General features: G+C 38.5%; 1 protein-coding gene across 1 annotated transcript in view; it reads left to right on the top strand.

Annotated features, from left to right (window-relative positions):
• Nucleotides 1-20,215, top strand: part of LOC136877161 (BTB/POZ domain-containing protein 2) — a 76,371-nt gene that overhangs the window by 26,249 nt on the left and 29,907 nt on the right. Inside the window, exon 5 of the mRNA XM_067150974.2 lies at nt 15,554-15,682. Within this exon, the coding sequence (XP_067007075.1) occupies nt 15,584-15,682 (99 nt within the window). The 5' untranslated portion in view covers nt 15,554-15,583. The remainder of the gene's footprint in view (nt 1-15,553; nt 15,683-20,215) is intronic.

Genomic DNA, 20,215 nt, shown 5'->3' with positions numbered 1-20,215 from the left:
AACTGCAAGTACATTGTTCAAAATCTGCTATATATTAAGTCATGATGGTGTCGTCACTGCCGTGAATATCAATTTGGAAGTATGTGTGAGCGTGTGGTTGAAAATATTCTTGAAAGATCTTTCTCAGGTAGACCTTTCCACGAAAAATGCAGCCTAATAAAATGGTAATGTTGACTTTAGAGAGTGTAGTGGGGCTACAATTGTTTATATTAAATTTTAGAAAACTTTTTTTTTTTTTTGCAGCGGGGGTAATGAATATGTTCACTGCATGCCAACAGTTAGAGTACAAAAATGTACGTTGCATACAGTAGTAATAAAAACACAGAAATTCGAACCCTACTCTTGGCAGCCCTGAAGATGGTTTTCCATAGTTTCCCATTTTTTACACCAGGCAAATGCTGGGGCTGTACCTTAACAGCTGCCTCCTTACCACTCCTAGCCCTTCCCTGTTCCATTGTCGCCATAAGACCTATCTGTGTCACTGCGACGTAAAGCAACTAGAAAAAAGAAAGAAAAAACAAAACAAAAAAAACCCAGAAAGGTTACATTTACGAATTTGCCATCTACAGATAGAAAGCTAATCTAGCTCGTTTACTATCTAATCTAACCTTATTCATAGAATTATTCACCTTTAAAGCGGACCTTGATATGAATGTGATCATTGGCCTATTTCTGAAGGCCCATATCCATGAAATTACTGGTATTTTTTCCACAACTACCCAACTTGGCTCACATTTGAACACTATATAGGACAACATCCATGTGTACTATGTCAATCAATCAATCAATCAATCAATCAATCAATCAATCAATCAATCAATCAATCACTACTGATCTGCATTTAGGGCAGTTGCCCAGGTGGCAGATTCCCTATCTGTTGTTTCCTAGCCTTTTCTTAAATGATTTCAATGACATTGGAAATTTATTGAACATCTCCCTTGGTAAGTTATTCCAATCCCTAACTCCCCTTCCTATAAATAATATTTGCCCCAATTTGTCCTCTTGTATTCCAAATTTATCTTCATATTGTGATCTTTCCTACTTTTAAATACACCACTCAAACTTATTCGTGTACCAATGTCATTCCACGCCATTTCTCCGCTGACAGCTTGGAACATACCACTCTAAGTAAAACACTTTCAAGATTAAAATTGTGTCCACCTTTTCAATACAAATATATGTTTTTAGTGATTAAATTCTACATGAATTAAAAACACCAGTTGTGGACATGTTTCACCCTAGTTATGGGCATCTTCAGCCTAATACTAAATCTTAAGGTCAAGAATTAAAACTATAAACATCGGAACTTAATAGTAAACTTAACTTAATACTAAATACAATGGTCTTATGCTATTTACATAGTTTACAATATGTACAGTATGTACAATATGTACATTAACTTTGCCAGAATTTACGAACAATTAATTAATTTATTTTATAATGACTAGACATCCAAATTGTAGATTGGATTGATCACAGCGGAGTTGGGGTTTCTTCAATTGTTATGGTCACCTGAGTTGTAAGTATTGTTACAAAACCGGAACCTTGGTTAAAGTCGTTCATGTTAAGGTATGAATCAGTTTGAATATTCCTTTAGAAAGAAGCATAGTTATGTATTAAGGTTGAAGCATGTATGTTGGAAACTATTGCTGATCGGATAAAAGTTTTTAGAATATTACGTCATTCTTGTTGATTAACTTCCCATTGGTGCATTGTTCAACCTTGGGAGGATTATGAGTTGTGTGTGACTGGATAAGAGAAAAAACGGGGAATTAGAATGATGAAAGTGGAATCCAATATGATAATAATTGCAGAGTGAGTGTTTATCACATGAACTTACTTGTCTTGTGGACGTTAGCTGGGACCAATTGTTCCGGTTGTGTCACGCTCCACCCCTCCGTTACAGCATCAATACTACACTAGGAGTAGCAAGCTTAGTCGTTCAGACACAACCGGAACAATTGGTCCCAGCTAACGTCAACAAGGCAAGTAAGTTCATGTGATAAACACTCACTCTGCAATTATTATCATATTGGATTCCACTTTCATTATTCTAATTCCCTGTTTTTCTCTTATCCAGTTACAGAAAACTCATATTCCTCCCAAGGTTGAACAGTGCACCAATGGGAAGTTAATCAACAAGAATGACGTAATATTCTAAAAACTTTTATCCGATCAGCAATAGTTTCCAACATACATGCTTCAACCTTAATATATAACCATGCTTCTTTCTAAAGGAATATTCAAACTGATTCATACCTTAACATGAACGACTTTAACCAAGGTTCCGGTTTTGTAACAATACTTACAACTCAGGCGATCATAACAGTTGAAGAAACCCCAACTCACGCTGTGATAAATCTCTAGTCAATACAATTTGAGAAACCCCAATTCACACTGTGATCAATCCAATCTACAATTTGGATGTCTAGTCATTATAAAATAAATAAATTCATTGTTCATAAATTCTGGCAAAGTTAATGTACATATTGTACATACTGTACATGTTGTAAACTATGTAAAAAGCATAAGACCGTTGTATTTAGTATTAAGTTAAGTTTACTATTAAGTTCTGATGTTTATAGTTTTCATTCTTGACCTTAAGATTTAGTATTAGGCTGAAGATGCCCATAACTAGGGCGAAACATGTCCATAATTGGTGTTTTTAATTCATGTAGAATTTAATCACTAAAAATATATATTTGTATTGAAAAGGTGGACACAATAATTTTAATCTTGAAAGTGTTAATCTTCAATACGGACCAAAATGAGATTAGTTACTTGTAACATACCATTCTGCCGAGCAGCTCGTCTCCTTTCTCCCAGTTCTTCCCAGCACAAACTTTGCAACATTTTTGTAACACTACTCTTTCGTCGGAAATCGCCCAGAACAAATCGAGCTGCTTTTCTTTGGATTTTTTCCAGTTCTTGAATCAAGTAATTCTGGTGAGGGTCCCATACACTGGAACTATACTCTAGTTGGGGTCTTACCAGAGACTTATAAGCCCTCTCCTTTACATCCTTGCTACGACCCCTTAACTCCCTCATAACCATGTGCAGAGATCTGTATCCTTTATTTACAATCCCATTTATGTGATTACCCCAATGAATATCTTTCCTTATATTAACACCTAGATACTTACAATGATCACCAAAAGGAACTTTCACCCCATCAACGCAGTAATTAAAACTCAGAGGACTTTTCCTATTTGTGAAACTCACAACCTGACTCTTAACCCCGTTTATCATACCATTGCCTACTGTCCATCTCACAACATTATCGAGGTCATTTTGCAGTTGCTCACAATCTTGTAACTTATTTATTACTCTATACAGAATAACATCATCTGCAAAAAGCCTTACCTCTGATTCCACTCCTTTACTCAAATCATTTATATATATAAGAAAACATAAAGGTCCAATAATACAGTCTTGAGGAATTCCCCTCTTAATTATTACAGGGTCAGATAAAGCTTCGCCTACTTTAACACTATGCGCCCGGCGGTAGTAATATTACTACCATGCAGCGTGTGCTTGAGTGCCACTGTTGGTAATACTACTACCATGAAATTTGAAATTCAGTCACTTGAAAGCTATTCATGTTACTGAATTAGTTTTTGTTTTAACATGTTGTCGATTTCCTTTACTGTTGATAGTTGGTGTTATCGATCGATAGTGATTGGTGTTGGAACCTCGGGACAAAGTTTCGTAGCCATGTGCGCTCAGCTAGATCTTACCTAATTGTTGACATACGTACTCCTCCCACGCTCCTCTGGTTCGATTAGCTCACATTTATGCGCATGTGTTCTAATGATGGATTACCTGTATATGACTTCACAGATTTAGAATGAAAGTCTAGTGAGTTAGCAGTCTGCAATCATCTCTCAAGTAGTTGATTGATACTGTATATCGAGATATGGATTCCGGACCTAGTACAAGTAAAGGAAATGCTACGCTTACATACAGCCCACGGATAAGTGAACAGATTATTACGGAACTTGTAAACAATTTTGATTCTGATCTGTATGAGAGTGATTGTGAAGAATAAAATGAAAATCTACAAGCCTCTCAGGGTGAGGGGCGAAGAAAATGAAGACCGTATATTGCCGTAAATATGATGTAGGTCTTTGCAGAGGAGAATGTTTTGAGTGTTACCATACTAAAGCTAGGTATTGGGAATAACAATGTGTAATTCTGTTGTTCAGTGACTGAAAACTATCGAACTTTTCTGAGTGAATTAGAAATTCAAGTACGTGAACAACAAGGATAACAGAATGTACCAATATTGTAGCCTGACATTATTTCCAATGTTGAAGGTACGCATTTTTGAATTGATTTCATGTGATAGTCCTCTTTTTCTAGAATATGTATATAAATTTGTTTATTTATACTGCAAAAACTGACAAAACTGTGATTTATTCTGACAGTTTAAATCATGCCAGCACAGGGTAGGGACGCCATCTTGACTCGCCGGGCTCATACTGTTAATCTTCTGAGATCTATTTTTTAGAAATATAGCAACCCATTCAGTCACTCTTTTGTTTAGTCCAATTGCACTCATTTTTGCCAGTAGTCTCCCATAATCCACCATATCAAATGCTTTAGACAGGTCAATCACGTTACAGTCCATTTGACCTCCAGAATCCAAAATATCTGCTATATCTTGCTGGAATCCTACAAGTTGAACTTCAGTGAAATAACCTTTCCTAAAACTGAATTGCCTTCTATCGAACCAGTTATTAATTTTGCAAACATGTCTAATGTAATCAGAAAGAATGCCTTCGCAAAGCTTACATGCAACGCATGTCAAACATACTGGCCTGTAATTTTCAGCTTTATGTCTATAACCCCTTCCTTTATACACAGGGGCTACTATAGCAACCCTCCATTCATAGCTCCTTCAACCAGACAATAATCAAATAAGTACTTCAGATATGGAACTATATGGTACTATATCCCCAGAAATCTTATCAATTCCAGCCGCTTTTCTAGTTTTCGACTTTTGTATCTTATTGTAAATATCATTGTTGTTATATGTAAATTTTAATACTTCTTTAGCGTTAGTCACCTCCTCTATCTTTAGCTGCTTTCTTTGCTAGATTCAGTGTATCTCTAATACTTCATCAACAATGAGCAGATGAGTAACAATTTAAATTTGGAAATTCTCATTTCTGCATCAACTTTAGGTACAATTTCGAAAGAAGATATTATAATTTAGACTTTCATGGCCCGTGTAACTATTTATGATGTATATTTTGGGTTTAAGCTGTGTAATGAACTATATAAACACTCTCAACACGTTTCAAAAGGAATCTTGCCTTTCTTCATCAGGAGAAAAAAGAAAGAAACACGATGCGTCAAAGGTTGCTAAGAGAAAGCAACAAAGAACTTCAAATATTGTCCTAAGATGAAATAGGGATGCCATTTTGCCCCATACTAGGGACAGCAAATGGCAACAGTAAAGCATCATTTTCTAATGGTTCTGATAATAGGTAGCCATGATTCACTGAGGTTGTAGCCCGTATCAGGTTGAAATTATCTGGGTGTTTACGTATTTCAACCGCCTCCCTGATGATTCTGGGCCAATAATGTTTTATATCTGAAATTAATAACAGACTAAATAAAGGTACATTATTTTATCATCAAGTCAGGGAACTTTTATGGGATGACAGAGTACCCAAGAGAACAAAATTAACATTATATAAACAGTATTTCATACCAATTGTAACATACTGACTAGAAACGCTGGTAACTAATAAGAGACGAGATAGTAAGATCCAAGCATTAGAAATGAAATTTTAAAGAACATCAGTTAAAAAGACAAGAAGAGATAGAATTCAAAATATTAAACTCAGAGAAGAGCTAAATATAGAACCGTTAGTACAGAAGATACAGAAAGCAAGACTGAGATGGTTCGGACGTGTAAAAAAATGGGAAAGGAACGGGTAGCAAGAAGGAAATTGGAAAGAGAAGTTAAGGGAAAGAGACCAGTTGGAAGACCAAGAAGAAGGTGGACGGATCAGATTTGGAAGGACATCAGAGAAGCTGGATTGGATGTGGCGGAAGTAATGGAGCAGCAGAAGTGGAAGGACAGAAAGGAGTGGAGGAGGCTTGTTAACTACACCCGGGCAACTGGAGTGGGACATTGATGATGATGATGAAGATGATGATAATGATGACTGTTTTATATGGGCAAGAACATCCACTCCTTGGAAAGATGACACCATGACCAGGTGTTAAGGAATGATCAGCAACAGCTGATTTATCAGGTTGGTTGAGTCCGATACACCTGTTATGTTCTTTAATGCAAGTACATATCATTCTCGAAGTCTGCCCAGTATAAACCTTCCCATGATTACAGGGAACTCTGTAGATACCTGGGGTTGCAATTTAGGCAAACTGTCCTTAGTTTGTTGCAGGAGTTACCTAATCTTAATTGAAGTTCCAAATACATTTCGTACATCGTACTTATGTAAGATTTTAGCAATACGATCCGTCATGTTACGTATGTAAGGTAGGTAAGCTGTTTCTTTCACGTCTTTCTTGTTAACAGATGTGGAGCTAAATTGGCGTCCCTACTGCCTCTTAGGGCACCATTTTAAGTTCTTTGTTGCTTTCTCTTAGCAACCTTTGATGCATCATGTTTTCTTTTTTCTTGTTTTCTCCTGATGAAGAAAAGCAAGGTTCCTTTTGAAACGCGTTGAGAGTGTTTATATAGTTCATTACACGGCATAAATCCAAAATATACATAATAAATAAGATATTATTCTATCAGCCATAATTCCTATAATGCAAGTTAATAACACTATTACTGTACCTGAAAAAAAAAAAAGACTTACTTGTATCCAAATATTTATTGTACCTTATTAAAATAGGTTCTCAAAAAGAAAATATGTTTTACCTTCAAGAAGTTGGAGATGGGATGTAACTAATATTTTTTGGAAATTTATACGTTCTATAAGTCTTTATATTATGTGGGTTGCGATTTGGTCGAAGACAGAAGCAAGAGGGTGGAAGGTACTCTCCAGGAGGATTAGTGATATGCAAAAACAGAGATTATTAGAAGAAATTAGGCTAAGAAGTTCCCTTAGTGTTAGAAGTAACGGCGATAAATATTAGGTATGGTGATATGCTTAATAGTGGTGGGATGACATGGTGGTTGATGGAACTCTACAAGAACAAGGGATGGCTAAAGGGTAGAGATAAGGCGGTGTGTATGATGTGGGGTAGTAAATGACGATTTTCATTTAATTAGTAATTGTAAAGAAACGAGTAAGTTAAGGAATTGTCTATTGAGTGCCAAACATCGTGAATTATTAGAAAAAAGGGATGAAAGGAATATTATAAGGTGGATTATCAGGCAATGGAAAGATGGGGGTCAGTTGAACAGGTACTTATTGTGCCATTAAAAAGGAGTGTGAGAGAAAGTTGAGAGAGGAGGAGGCATAGGAAGAATAAGTGGATGTGTAAAGGCTGAAAAGATGGAACTGTGTTTATGTCATTGAAAAAAAAAGAAGAAGGTGAGTGTAATGTGGATTTTGTAATTGTAGGAGGCCCTATGGATCGTGATACGACAGGTGATTGTGAAACTGTTGACTAACAATATATTGGAATTCAGCCATATTGGGACAGTGGACAAGAATTGCGAACACAGTAGATAGGCAGGCAAGGTCATGTGCTAACAGTTGATGAAACCTGATGTCGGCTGATTTTGTAAGAATGACCTGATATAAATGATACGTGTAGAATATAAGGACAGAGTAGGACCAGACTGGATTTATTTAGGAATGGAATTTTAGGTATTCAATTATTATTTCATTTGTATGGTAGTTAATTGTAACTATTAATTGTTCATTATTATTTTTTCCCCCTTATTATCAATTGTAGTACGGTAGCAGGAGAACACTTAGTTGTAGCTAAGAAGGCATGTGCGGTTTTCTCACTATTTATGCATAGTAGATGGGTAAGGGAGAGGAAGGCATGCTCATAAGAGGATGGGGTGGGACAGGCCTATCCAATAAAAGATGAAGATAAATGTGGGATGAAGAGTGAGAGAGGAGAGAAACAGGACGAGAGCGGTTTCAGCTCCAAGTGGCTGACCGTAAATGGAATGGTGAGAGAACTGCGCTGTCATCTGGTAGAGGTAGAGGGGGTCCTCTTTTGGGCAGGGTAGTGCCGGTCATGCCATCGCAGGGAGGGTGGCCTTTTTCTCACCAGGTGCGATGGCGCGGCCGAACAGGAGTAGTAGTAGGTAGTTAGCTTATATTATTGATATTATTATATTTTATTTATTTATTATTTATTTTGTTTCTTAATATTAAATGGAGACGATGGACATGGCATGGGGGACTGAGGATGACTGCCGTGGTAATATTATACAGTATGTATGTATATTAATTAATAGGCCAATTACATTACTCCCAAGCGAGTATCACGTTTCCGGAGTATCTGACGGGCCCCATGGCATGCCCAAGGAGTCTCGTGTTTCTTTTTCTTTTGGTTGTTAGTTGTCTGTGCATGGAAGGGGCTGTATAAACATGTATCGGGGCTAATCGCCTGTTAAGTTTGAATAAATACTATACTATACTATAAGTCTTTATTGTTGCCACTAGATTTTTAAAGAATTGTGCTGAATTTCGTTGCAGAAGCTCTTAAAGTTACAGAGAAAAGTGTACCTAAGAATTGAAAAATATTTTTGGTGAAGCACAGAACAGAAGCTTCATGATGTTCAACTTGTCCTTAAGTGCTTTAAAATCTCTCAGCTCCATATTAATTTTGATCCTTACATTGGTTAAGTTGGTTTAATAGCCTGGGGAACCTCATACGAGGGAAGTGTTTGTGCCTATACTGCTTTCCAGCGGCCACAGCTTTTTGGTACAAGACTAAAACTATTTAGCTTGTAATGATAAGTGACAGATGAGGAGGATTGGCATGGGTTCCACTATATTAAAAAACCATGTGCTACCCCATACATATTTACAGACGTGCCAAGACTCCCGATTTTTCATCGTTACTCCCGATCGCTGGGACCAATCTCCCGATTTTCAGAGCAGTATCACTAATTTTGGTATTATTTTACACTTCCGCGGATTTCCTCGTCCTGTCGATATATGGCTGGTCGATAGTAGTTCTAATAATGATACCAGATAGCAGTATGGGGCACGGTAGCCAGTCATGTGCTCCTCTTTGGACTATAATACAGGCATTTTTAGTCACCATAACTAAGTGTTTCTGAGTATTCGGAAGTGTTTCATTCATAAAGTATTGGAGCTGGGTGTTAGTTAAATACCGAGCCCAATCAAATATCAAGAAGAAAGATAATACAGGCATTCCCTTTGCAAGCGAGTAACCTAACCTCAGAAGTAGCACGCCATAGTCGTTTACCCGGGCCAGGACCTGCAGAAGTGCTCATGTTGTGTCTTAATATTTGTTTTGGCCAAAATGTCAAAAAAAGAAATATGATGCAGTGTTTAAAAGTGCTTATAGGGAAGAGTTTCCATGTTTGAGTCAATCCAGGAAGGGACCAACGTCACATTCTGTACTATATGTAGGTGTGACTTTTCAGTTGCGCATGGCGGGAAGTGCGATATACTCAAGCATATGCAAATGAAAAAACATAAGGATAGTGCCCAGTGTGTAGAAAGAAACAATAAACTGAACTTTTCATGTAAAAACCAAGATGTAAATCCTGTGACGAATGCCGCGGCGTTATTTACGTCATTTATCGTAGAACATAACCTGCCTGTAAATTGTGTCGATCACATGAGACCTTTGTTTCGCAAAATGTTTCCTGATTCGGAAATCGCTAAGCGATATGGGTGTGCAAGATCGAAACCAGCGGCTATCATTACAGAAATGTGCATGGAAGAAAGGGCGAAAATTGTATCACATTTGTAGGTGAATGTATTTTAATAAAAGCGACTTGAAAATATATCCCATTGTTGTAACACTTTTTAGGCCTGAACTCAATGAAATTCAGAGTTGTCTATTCTCTGACCCTAATTTAGAAGGGGATGCTACTGGAGCTAACATTGCCAATCTTTTGCTCTCAGCTTTTTGGGAATTCTGCATTCCATTAAAAACTGCCTAGCTCTTGGTGCTGATAATGATCCAGTAATGGTAGGATTAAAGAATGGTGTGGTAGGATGTTTGAAGCGGGAACATAGTAACATAATCATCGTAGGCTGCTCTTGTCACCTAATTAATCTTGCTGCAGAAAAGGGTGCGGCGTGCTTGCCTGTAAATGTAGATGAAAGTATAATTGATATATTTTATTATCTGGAAAGGAGTGCAGAGAAGAAAGAAAAGTTCAGAGAATTTCAGACTTTACACAACACAGAGATCAGGAAAATTCTGAAGTATGTGCCTACTCGATGGTTATCACTAAGAAGGTGTCTAGATAGGAGTTTGCTGCAGTGGGACCATTTGGGAACTTTATTCAGGAGCGAAATTGTGAGTAAGAATTGTCAGATGGGAACTTTGAAGACTTAAGTTTAAGTGCAGATGTGTCTTGTTTGTTTGAAAAGGTGAAGGGTTGTCATAACATTTCACCACACTCCTCACTTAAAAGGAAAACCCAGTCATCAGTTTCACTAAAAAAAAAAATGAAAAAACTGATAACACTAAGCGCATGCATTGTCACGTGAAGAACGACTGTTCATGTTCCTTTTATCAAATTTACATAAATCTTTTTAATATATAAGTAATAATAATAATAACGTAAATGTTTCCACCTTTTCAATACAATATCGTTCAATACGGACCAAAAACATGAAATTCATAACCATCAATAAATCTTTTTGCCTTTTTCTCTCAATTTTTATGGATATCTTTGAGAATCCAAACGTAGCTCTTCAGTCAAGTATGCCACACATCCACTTATTGAGGTCAGTTTTGGAGGAACTATTGAAGAATGTGATGGCAAGGTTTGTGAAACCAGACGTTATTAAAAGCTCTTCCTCTCTCCTTGATGTAGATTATCATACTCCAGCAAATCAAAAGGATGATTGTGATCTGATGATAGGGAACTCTGCATTTGTTTTAGTGAATACTTTAAGTCTGAGGAAAAATGTATATTCTTTAAGTCTGTTAGAAAGTGTTTCTCTTCATCGTGTGACTACATGGTACACAAATTTCCGTTCAAGGATGAAGTTTTAATTAATGCAGAAGTTGCAAGTATTTCTGCTATAAGTAAGGCATCATTTTCTAGCCTTAGATTTTTTCATTAACAAGTTTCCGAACAGTCTGACTAGTGAAACAGAACATTTAGATAAAGAAACTGATATTCTGCACTCCCATTTCTGTAACTTTCAGCTCGAAGAAACAGACCTGGCAAAAGGAAGAATTGATGTTCAATGGGCATTGGTAGGTCAGGTGAAATCAGCTGATGGTGAACTTACACATGACAGACTCTCTAAGGTGATGCTTGCTATTTTATCAATTTCACATAGCAGTGCAGAATGGGAAAGGATTATTAGCAGAGTCACAAAGACAAAAACACAGTTCAAATCCTTGTTGTTTGAACAAACTTTGAAAAAACTTTTAACCTTGAAATCAGTTTAGCAAGGCAAGTGCTTTGAGAAAAATTTTAGTTCCGAGTTTCTGAAGAGGGTTAAGTCAGCTACGGGTGTGTTGAACAACAATTAGTCATAATGTGATCACCATGTTGAAGGATAAGTCACATGTTCCTACAGTTCATGCATGTCCAGTGTTTAGTAGTCGCATATAAATGATGAAATATATATATAGGACAAATAGAATTGTTAATGTATTGAATTATAATGAATAAGTACATGTACTGCCATCAGTGATTTGTCGTAATACGTTGTGATTCGCTGCCAAATTTCTCCTGATTTTTTACTTTTGAAAGTTGGCATGTCTGATATTATGTATTTTTTGATTCAGGAAAACTCTGTCTCTTCACAGAAGTGAAAAACCAAAATTTAATTTTTTTCACATTCAGGTTCCCTTAAGACATGCATGCGTCCTTCAAAATTAAAACTCAGCCTTGGAGTTTAAAATTTAACTGTTTAAACTGAATATACACATTGGTGTACCCATCCTGCAGCTGTTAAGGTAAGTTACATATCATAGGCCTACAAATACAGAATGGATACATGCAAGAGTACACAACCAAGGGTAGAAAGCTAAGTTTATTCATGGACTGTGTTTCAGACTTTTACCACAGCTGGAAACTGCAGATGATGATGATGATGATGATGATGATGACCACATGCTTCGATGCTCACATGCAACATTTCAACTGAAATTTTAAACTCCAATGTTATGTTTTAAGTGTAGAAGTTGAATGTGTACATTAGTGTATCCATCCTTCACCTATTGAGCTGAGCACAACATAACCTCAAAGCTAAGAGTGATACAAAATTTACTTGTACAGAGAGAAGAGAATATTAATATTAACTGATCATAATGGTGATACAATTCTGACGTGAGTGCAGTCTAGAGATCCGATGACACGAGGAAATCTGCGCGTTTTATGCAAGTTTCATCCTTCCTTCCTGAGTGGTGGGAACTTTCCCTGAGCAGAGCAATGTGGTGTGAAACAATTTTCACAGCTCTGCACGCTGTCGATTTCGAGGCGCCAGAGAGATCTGCGACTGTAATTAACGTGCTGCCACTTGCATGTAACCTCAGTGGTAAGAGGAAGATTGTTTCGGGGGAGAGAGCTTTGTTCCTCAAATGTAAAGTAATATGTTGCTAATGTGACTACATGAATTCAATAAAAGCATCAATTGCAAATGTAATATTATACAGTATGTATGTATATTAATTAATAGGCCAATTACTTGAGTAAATATTATACAGGTACTTACCAGTCGGTTTTTATGTTTAATAGCATCACCAGTTATTTTTAATAGGCTACCATCATTGCAGACTGTTTACTTAAGCAAAATCTGTCGTAGAATTCTCTGTCATTCCACACATGAAAATGATTTGGGTGCGTTGTAAATATTCTTGGTCTTGATCTTCTTCTCTGCTGCATATGAGAAGTCATCTTCTTGAGATAACATTGTGGTAGGCTGATACCACTTGCACTGTCTACTATGAAACTTGTGTGTAGTTTAAGATCTCTTAAGCTTAAGTGTATACTGTGAAACTGGCCCTTAATGTCTGCACTTTGGGACGAATAGTTTCACCAAAGTTTAAGAGAGCAGTATCGTAAATTTTTATTTCCCGTAACTTTGCTGTGATATTAAGTTTCATTCACATTCTCATGATGACAAGGACTTGGTCTGAACCACATTCAACACCTGGATAACTTCTGCTGATTAAGTTGGAGGATTTCCAGCGACTTCTGATCAGGATAAAATCAATTGGATTTCATACCCTGTTTCCAAGGGATAGCCACGTATATCGACGACAAAAAGGGTAATGTTGAGAGAGTTTTTTATAACAACCGTATCCTTATCTACACAGTACTGCACAAGATGCTTTCCTCTATCATTTCTAGTCCCAAGTCCGTAGCGACCAACCTGCGAATTAAGATGGTTATCAGATGGTGTGTCACCAGTCTTGGCGTTGAAGTCACCTTGAATGATGAGAACGTGCTAATGGGCTGTAGAATTCCTGTACTCATCTTCAGTGCATACACCTGTATGATATTTAATTTACAAGGTGTTGAATTTAACTTAATGCAAATAATTCTATAATTAACTGGATAGTATCCCATGACTGCACTTCACCGTGTCTTTGGAACAACGATTGTTACACAATTTTGGCTTTGGTGATTATGTACAAAGAAATATATTGTATTTCCATTGACAGTGACGAAATGCCCAGCACCTGCCCAGTGTGTCTTGCACAGTCCCAAGAAACCTTGCACCATGCAGTGTCATTTCTCTTTCAACAGTTGACAATTTGCCAGTCTGTAGGCAACCTCTCACATTTCAAGTTCCATACACTATCTCTCTGGAAAGTGGATATATGTGATTCAAGGCTTCTCAGTCAATTCTGTCCCTCCTCCTTCCTCTTCGCCCAAATCTGATTGCTGTCCCTCCTCCTTCCTCTTCGCCCAAATCTGATTGGGGGACTTGAAACTCTGGAATTACATTTAATATTAGATTCAAACATTTAGAATTGAGCAAAGCCATTGGGTTCGCGTGTCCTTCCCCATATCTGCCAGACTGCTCCTAACATGGAGAACAGTGACATTTCCTCCACAAAGGGGACCATTAACCCCACCTAAGAGGGTTCTTCCGTCCGATGCCGTTGGCCTTCTTAGGGAGTCCGCTTATTTACCACCGCCCAACACTCGGTGTATCTCCCCAACTAAAGGTAACATTATTCTCATTAATTTAATAATTATGACAAGTCAACAACCATGTTGTTGAATGTGAAGCACTTATTACATAACGCATTTATCTCTTTGGCAAACTAATGGCCATGTTGTTGGCCATAAATATTGCTGAGTTTGATAACTGCAGTTGCTTAAGTGCGGCCAGCATCCAGTATTCGGAAGATAATGGGTTCGAACCCCACTGTCAGCAGCCCTGAAGATGGTTTCCCGTGGTTTCATATTTTCACACCAGGCAAATGCTGGGGCTGTACCTTAATTAAGGCCACAGCCGCTTCCTTCCCACTCCTAACCCTTGCCTGTTGGATCGTCATCATAAGACCTGTCTGTGTCAGTGTAACGTAAAGCAACTTGTAAAAAAAAAAAAAAAAAAAAAAAAAAAAGTGCTCGTAAATAATAATTTCAAAGTTGGTTGTAGCAAGACGAATTGCAGTAGTGAAATGTTATTCAGCAAGATTACTGGTGGCCATGTTGTTGGCTGTAAAGCATTAGCTTGTAGTAGTGTAAGCCTTTGATCTCTCACTTGTGAGAAAGAACTAGTAATTTCTTTACATATTCAACTTCTCCATTGATGAAGAAAACAATGATTTAATTTGGAATCTCAGTCATAACCTAACATTACCATCATCGTAGCAATCATAAACAATCTGTCACTTTGTAATGTGAAGGTTGTATACATAATCCTGACTAAAGATCGTAATAAAGGCACTGTGATTAAATAAAAAAGTGAACATGTAGCACAAACAACAAAACACTTAAAAGGAAATTATCAAAATATTACAGAACATATAAGTTGAGAGCTCTCAATTGCATGGCCATTGTGTCCTCAACTGTGTCTGAACGATGGTGGAATATATATTATCATATTTATAACACTGTATCCAGAAAAAGTGATAAAAATACAATATTGCACACACAAGAACATCAGACATCATTAGATTAGAATCACTGCACAACAATTTAAAGTAAATCTATAAAAATATTATACAGCAGAGCATTCAATGTGTAGTGTGACATCGAACCACACATAGGGCTGTAAAGAATTTAGGACTGGATGTCTGCTTAAAATTTAGTTTGGAAAGGGAATTGATATTGTAATTTATATCAGCTGAATGAAATGGACTTTTAGTTAAGAAATTATAATTTTTTCACTGGCTTCATATTTGGGTCATGATTTCCAAGAGTTAGGTTTTAAGAGCGGCTGTGTAAGCTGTTTCGTAATTCCATTATTTGTTGCAGGTGACGTGGTTTAACACTGCTGCTACGATAATGGATTGGCAACTTTCCAAAGAGACTGTATTGGAGAGAATACAGACTTTATTCAAAACTTCTCAGTGGAGTGATTGTACTTTCAAAGTTGAAGGACAGGTAAATACTTGCTATATGTCTGTGTTGATGGATCCAGCATGATAATCAAATGGTCCAGATCTTTCCCATTTCATAGCTCCCTTTGTGGATCATGGGTAGAGTGTACCGTCCCTTGAACAGTGTAATATTGTACTTATAACTAGGATTCAGATTTCTGTGACCTTAAAACTTGGTAATATGACACTAAAAAACTGAAATATTGCCAGAAAATTACTTAGAGATATTTTATTCATCATTCTCAAGTTTTTTACTGAGCATTAACTCTGTGCTGTTGGCCATAGCAGATTGTTTGCCCTATAAGAGTAGAATAAATGGAATTCATTTTTGTACCAATTGTTACGGAGATATCCGTGGTAGGTAGAGGTGAAAGAAGGTGCGGGTGTGAATGGGTTTCAAGCTACGAAATTAACGTGCAATGTAAAATTAATTTAAAATTTAACTAGGTTATATTTTCTTTTCAAAGACAAGAGATAACAATCATAACAGGTACAGAGTAGCAAAAATGTAGGTACGATATTACTGGATTCGGGCTCAGTGCCCTTACTTCATAACTCTTGGGCAATCAGCCCCGCCTTACTCCAAAAAAAATTTTAGCCAAGGGGCAGAAAACCCCATTCATGCCCAGGAGCACTGGCTCCAAACATTACACATAAAGCCTGCACGAGGCATACAGAAACAAATTTCAAAGAGCGATCCGCTCTCAAAATTGTAAGCCTATCACAAGGCCACACCAAACTCTACCTTCAAGCTGTCCTTCTAAGGACGTATTCACAGGGGTAAAATACCCAACCTACGGAGGTCTATTACATGAAAAGAAGGTTGATTACATGACCTCTAAAATAACAATTTGAGAGGAGGCGATCTTGCACTCCTAATACACTTTGTTTTTAAAACCTAATCTGGCTCTGGGCCGCTAACGCAAGGGCTAATCCCATACTACAGAGGTGACTTAGAGAAGAACGCTTTACATTACATAAACGAAGAATAGTTTGAAAAAAAATAAGTTCACCTCAAAACAAATGTGAGTGGGAGCTCGAGAGGGTTAGCACTCTCTATCCCAATATGTAGCTTTACAAGAAAAAGATGAAAAGAGTAATTACATTTTAGGAAAAGGTTACATGATGGAAATGCTTCGAACCCGCCGCGAGTGTTAAACTGCCGACCTAGCAAGAAAAGAAGTTATTAATAGGCCATTACCTGGTGTTGAACGGCTGAAGAAGAAAGAGGCGCTTCCCGCCTCCTGCTATGTACTTAATACACTGAAAGATGGAACAGAAGTGGCCCGGAGACCCCAAAATCAGCAGTTTATATACTCTCGCGGAAGTTTCTAGGCGTTAGGGGAATGAAAACACCCGCCCACAATGTTTTTATTGGATAGGACCCCGCAACAGATACAAGTTGGGGGAAGATACACCAGATTGGTCAGAAATTACTAAAAGAAATTCGGGATTGGATAAATCTAAAACAAGGGGAAAAAGAGGGGTATACAGCCAACTTAAACAATAACAGAAAGAAATTTAACAAGAAACAAACTTTTGAAATAAAGATTTCTCCAACAAAATAGTTCTTTGACTCCGCACTAGGGTGCGCTATTGTTGATCTTCAGTAATGTCCTCTTAGAAGAGAAAGTTCACACTTCTTACTTCAAGCGAAACAAAAACACATCAAAAGTGACACAGTTCAAAAACTCAAAATTTTCCACGTGGTGACATCTTCTGAGAAAGTAGAGAATTAATAGAATAGATAAAGTTCAACCTTCCTCCAGAAGAGGAGTTTCAACTGGCGCAATTTTTAAATAAACGGTGTAGAGGTGTACCGCCCGGTACAGACCTCCCCCCCCAAAAGTTCCTCCAGGGGTGACACATGAAATCAGTTTGAAACAAAGTCCAAGTAATGATGTTGATACGAAGATAGATAGCAGAAGCATTTACAAGATTTCTTAATTCACTTTCAAAATGTTGTTGTTGCAGGTGAATGAAAGTCTTTATGTTTGTAGAATTTGAATTTCTGAAGATAAACTTTTAATACTTAAAGGTGAAGAAAAATTTTGCAATGTCCACCAAATATTGTTGTTGAATTCCCAAGTGTAGTTATTGCTTATGGTGACTGTCCATGTAGTTGATGTAGATTGAGTCGGATGGCCAGACCGGCCGTTGCAGCTTGCGTCCAGCGGAGGCCGCTCGGACCCCTCAAGTACCCTGAGATACCGCTCGCCCGCACTATGAGGGGAGCAGAGGTGTTGAAGTACGCCGCGCCCGCGGTGAACAGATACAGGCTGCGGGCATGTAGCAGGTCGTGCGCCGCACATCAGCCTTGGCCGGGAGGAGAGCTCCGGCTCGCCGTGCACATGTCGTCCTCGCTGGAGAGGAGGGGGCCCATCCCCCTCCCCAGTCGCTGCACGGCGCTGCGCGGCTGCGGGGGCGCTGAAACATTAAAGCTAGGCGGCAGAATTGTGTTGGACTATCATCTTCTTTGAGGGTACAGGCTTGTGGAGAGGTTGAGGGGCCAGCGGCGTGTAGATATCCATGGCATTTACTATTATGAAGCCACAGTGTAAGGTGGAGCAGGAGACGGGAGCGTGGTAATGGCCGTGGCAAGAACAGGATGGCAGTTTAACGGGTCGGGGCAGGTTTTACACAAGGCTTACATCTAAAACCAAAATATTACAGAAGGGGCAGAATGCCTTAAAAGTGAAACTCAAAAAAAATATAACCTTCATATCCTTTCAAAATAATATGAAGCAAGTTAACACAGAAATTACACCGGTTTCACCTGGGACAGGTGAACTCTAAATATCCTCTCGGTGGCTGGATTACTTAGCAATAAGGTAACCGGCGTAAGAAAATCGAGAATGATACAAGGCCCATGAAATCTGGGGGCAAGCTTGCCCGCGGGAACAAAATTTTTGACCATAACCTGGTCACCTACCTTCAAAGTGGTGGGTCTCAGTCCACGATCATACCTTTCCCTAACCTTTTCATGAGACACTTTAAGATTGGCTTTAGCCTTCTTCCAAAGATCTTTAATGTTATCCGGATCTATTGTCTCGGGGAGAATGTCATTCAAAGACCAGAGGTTAGAGAGCGGCGAGTTGGGAACAGACTTGAACATCAAAGAAGTTGGAGTAAATTTGTGTGATTCATGAACCGCCGAATTCAAAGCAAAAGCTAACCAATGCAGGGACGTGTCCCACCTAGAATGATCTTCATGATGATAGGCAATAAGTGCGGACCTGAGATTACGGTTAACCCGTTCAGCCAGAGATGGTTGAGGGTAATAAGCAGATGTAGTTACATGAGAGATGGACAAGTCAAAACAGAATTTACGAAACAGATTTGATGTAAAAGCTTTAGCATTATCAGATCCAATGTATTGGCACGGACGAAAAGAAGCAAAAATAGAATTTAAGCAAGTAATGGTTGACTGAGCGGTAGCCAGCTTAGTCGGAAATAACCAGGAAAATCTAGTAAAGCCATCTACGCACACCAAGATGAACTTGTTAGCATTACCCTTTGACTGGGGGAAGGGTCCTACATAATCGATATACAGGCGTTCCATGGGGCGCGACGCTTGATGCGAAGACAAAAGGCCTACCTTGGTGGACATGGTGGGTTTACTAAGCAAACAAGATTTACAAGCTTTTACAAGTTCACGGATTTCACCGTCCATACCTTTCCAAATGAACATTTCACGAATTTTTTCACGGGTTTTAAAGATTCCAAGATGCCCTCCTAATGGGGTCTCATGATAATACTTGAAGATCATAGGCACAAGAACCGCTGGCACGACAACCTTCATCATCTTATCATGCCTCGATGGGCAACATAAAACACCATTCCTCAGAACATAAGGGACGACATGTTCCCCAGAAGAAAGGGTTTCCATTATCGGACCCAGCGTCGGATCTTCACGTTGGTATTTCTCGATATCCCTAAAGAGCATGGGAGCATCTGTTAGGATGGCATTAACCTCAGATAGTATGGACTCGGAAGGTGATGAACTGTCGACAGGTTCATGGGTCTCGACGTCGTTAGAAAACATACGGCTGAGTCCATCAGCAACAACATTTTCAGTACCTCTGATATGTCGTACATCGAATTGGAAGGCAGAAATACGGATGGCCCAACGGGCTATACGACCAGTACGACGCGGCCTACCTAAGACCCAGCTTAAGGCTTGATTATCTGTCTCCAAGTCGAATTTGACATGTTCCAGATAGAGACGGAACTTTTCTAAGGCAAATAAAACTGCCAAACCTTCAAGCTCATATATGGAGTACTTTGCTTCTTGAGCCGAGAGAGTCCTAGATGCATAGGCGATGGGGCGCCTCCCTAGTTCAGTCTCTTGAAGAAGGACTGCAGCTACCGCCGACGACGACGCGTCGGTTTGGACGATGAATTTCTTCGAGAAATCAGGCATAGCAAGTACAGGGGCATTACAGAGAGCTAATTTAAGATCTTCGAAAGCGGCTTGTTGAGAAGGTCCCCACTCGAATTTGATGCCTTTCCTACGAAGAAGGTTTAAGGGCGCCGC

This window comes from Anabrus simplex, chromosome 7, assembly GCF_040414725.1.
Source record: "Anabrus simplex isolate iqAnaSimp1 chromosome 7, ASM4041472v1, whole genome shotgun sequence".
Classification (NCBI taxonomy): domain Eukaryota; kingdom Metazoa; phylum Arthropoda; class Insecta; order Orthoptera; family Tettigoniidae; genus Anabrus; species Anabrus simplex.
Note: the sequence above shows the minus strand (reverse complement) of the source record. Positions and strands in the feature narration are given on the sequence as shown.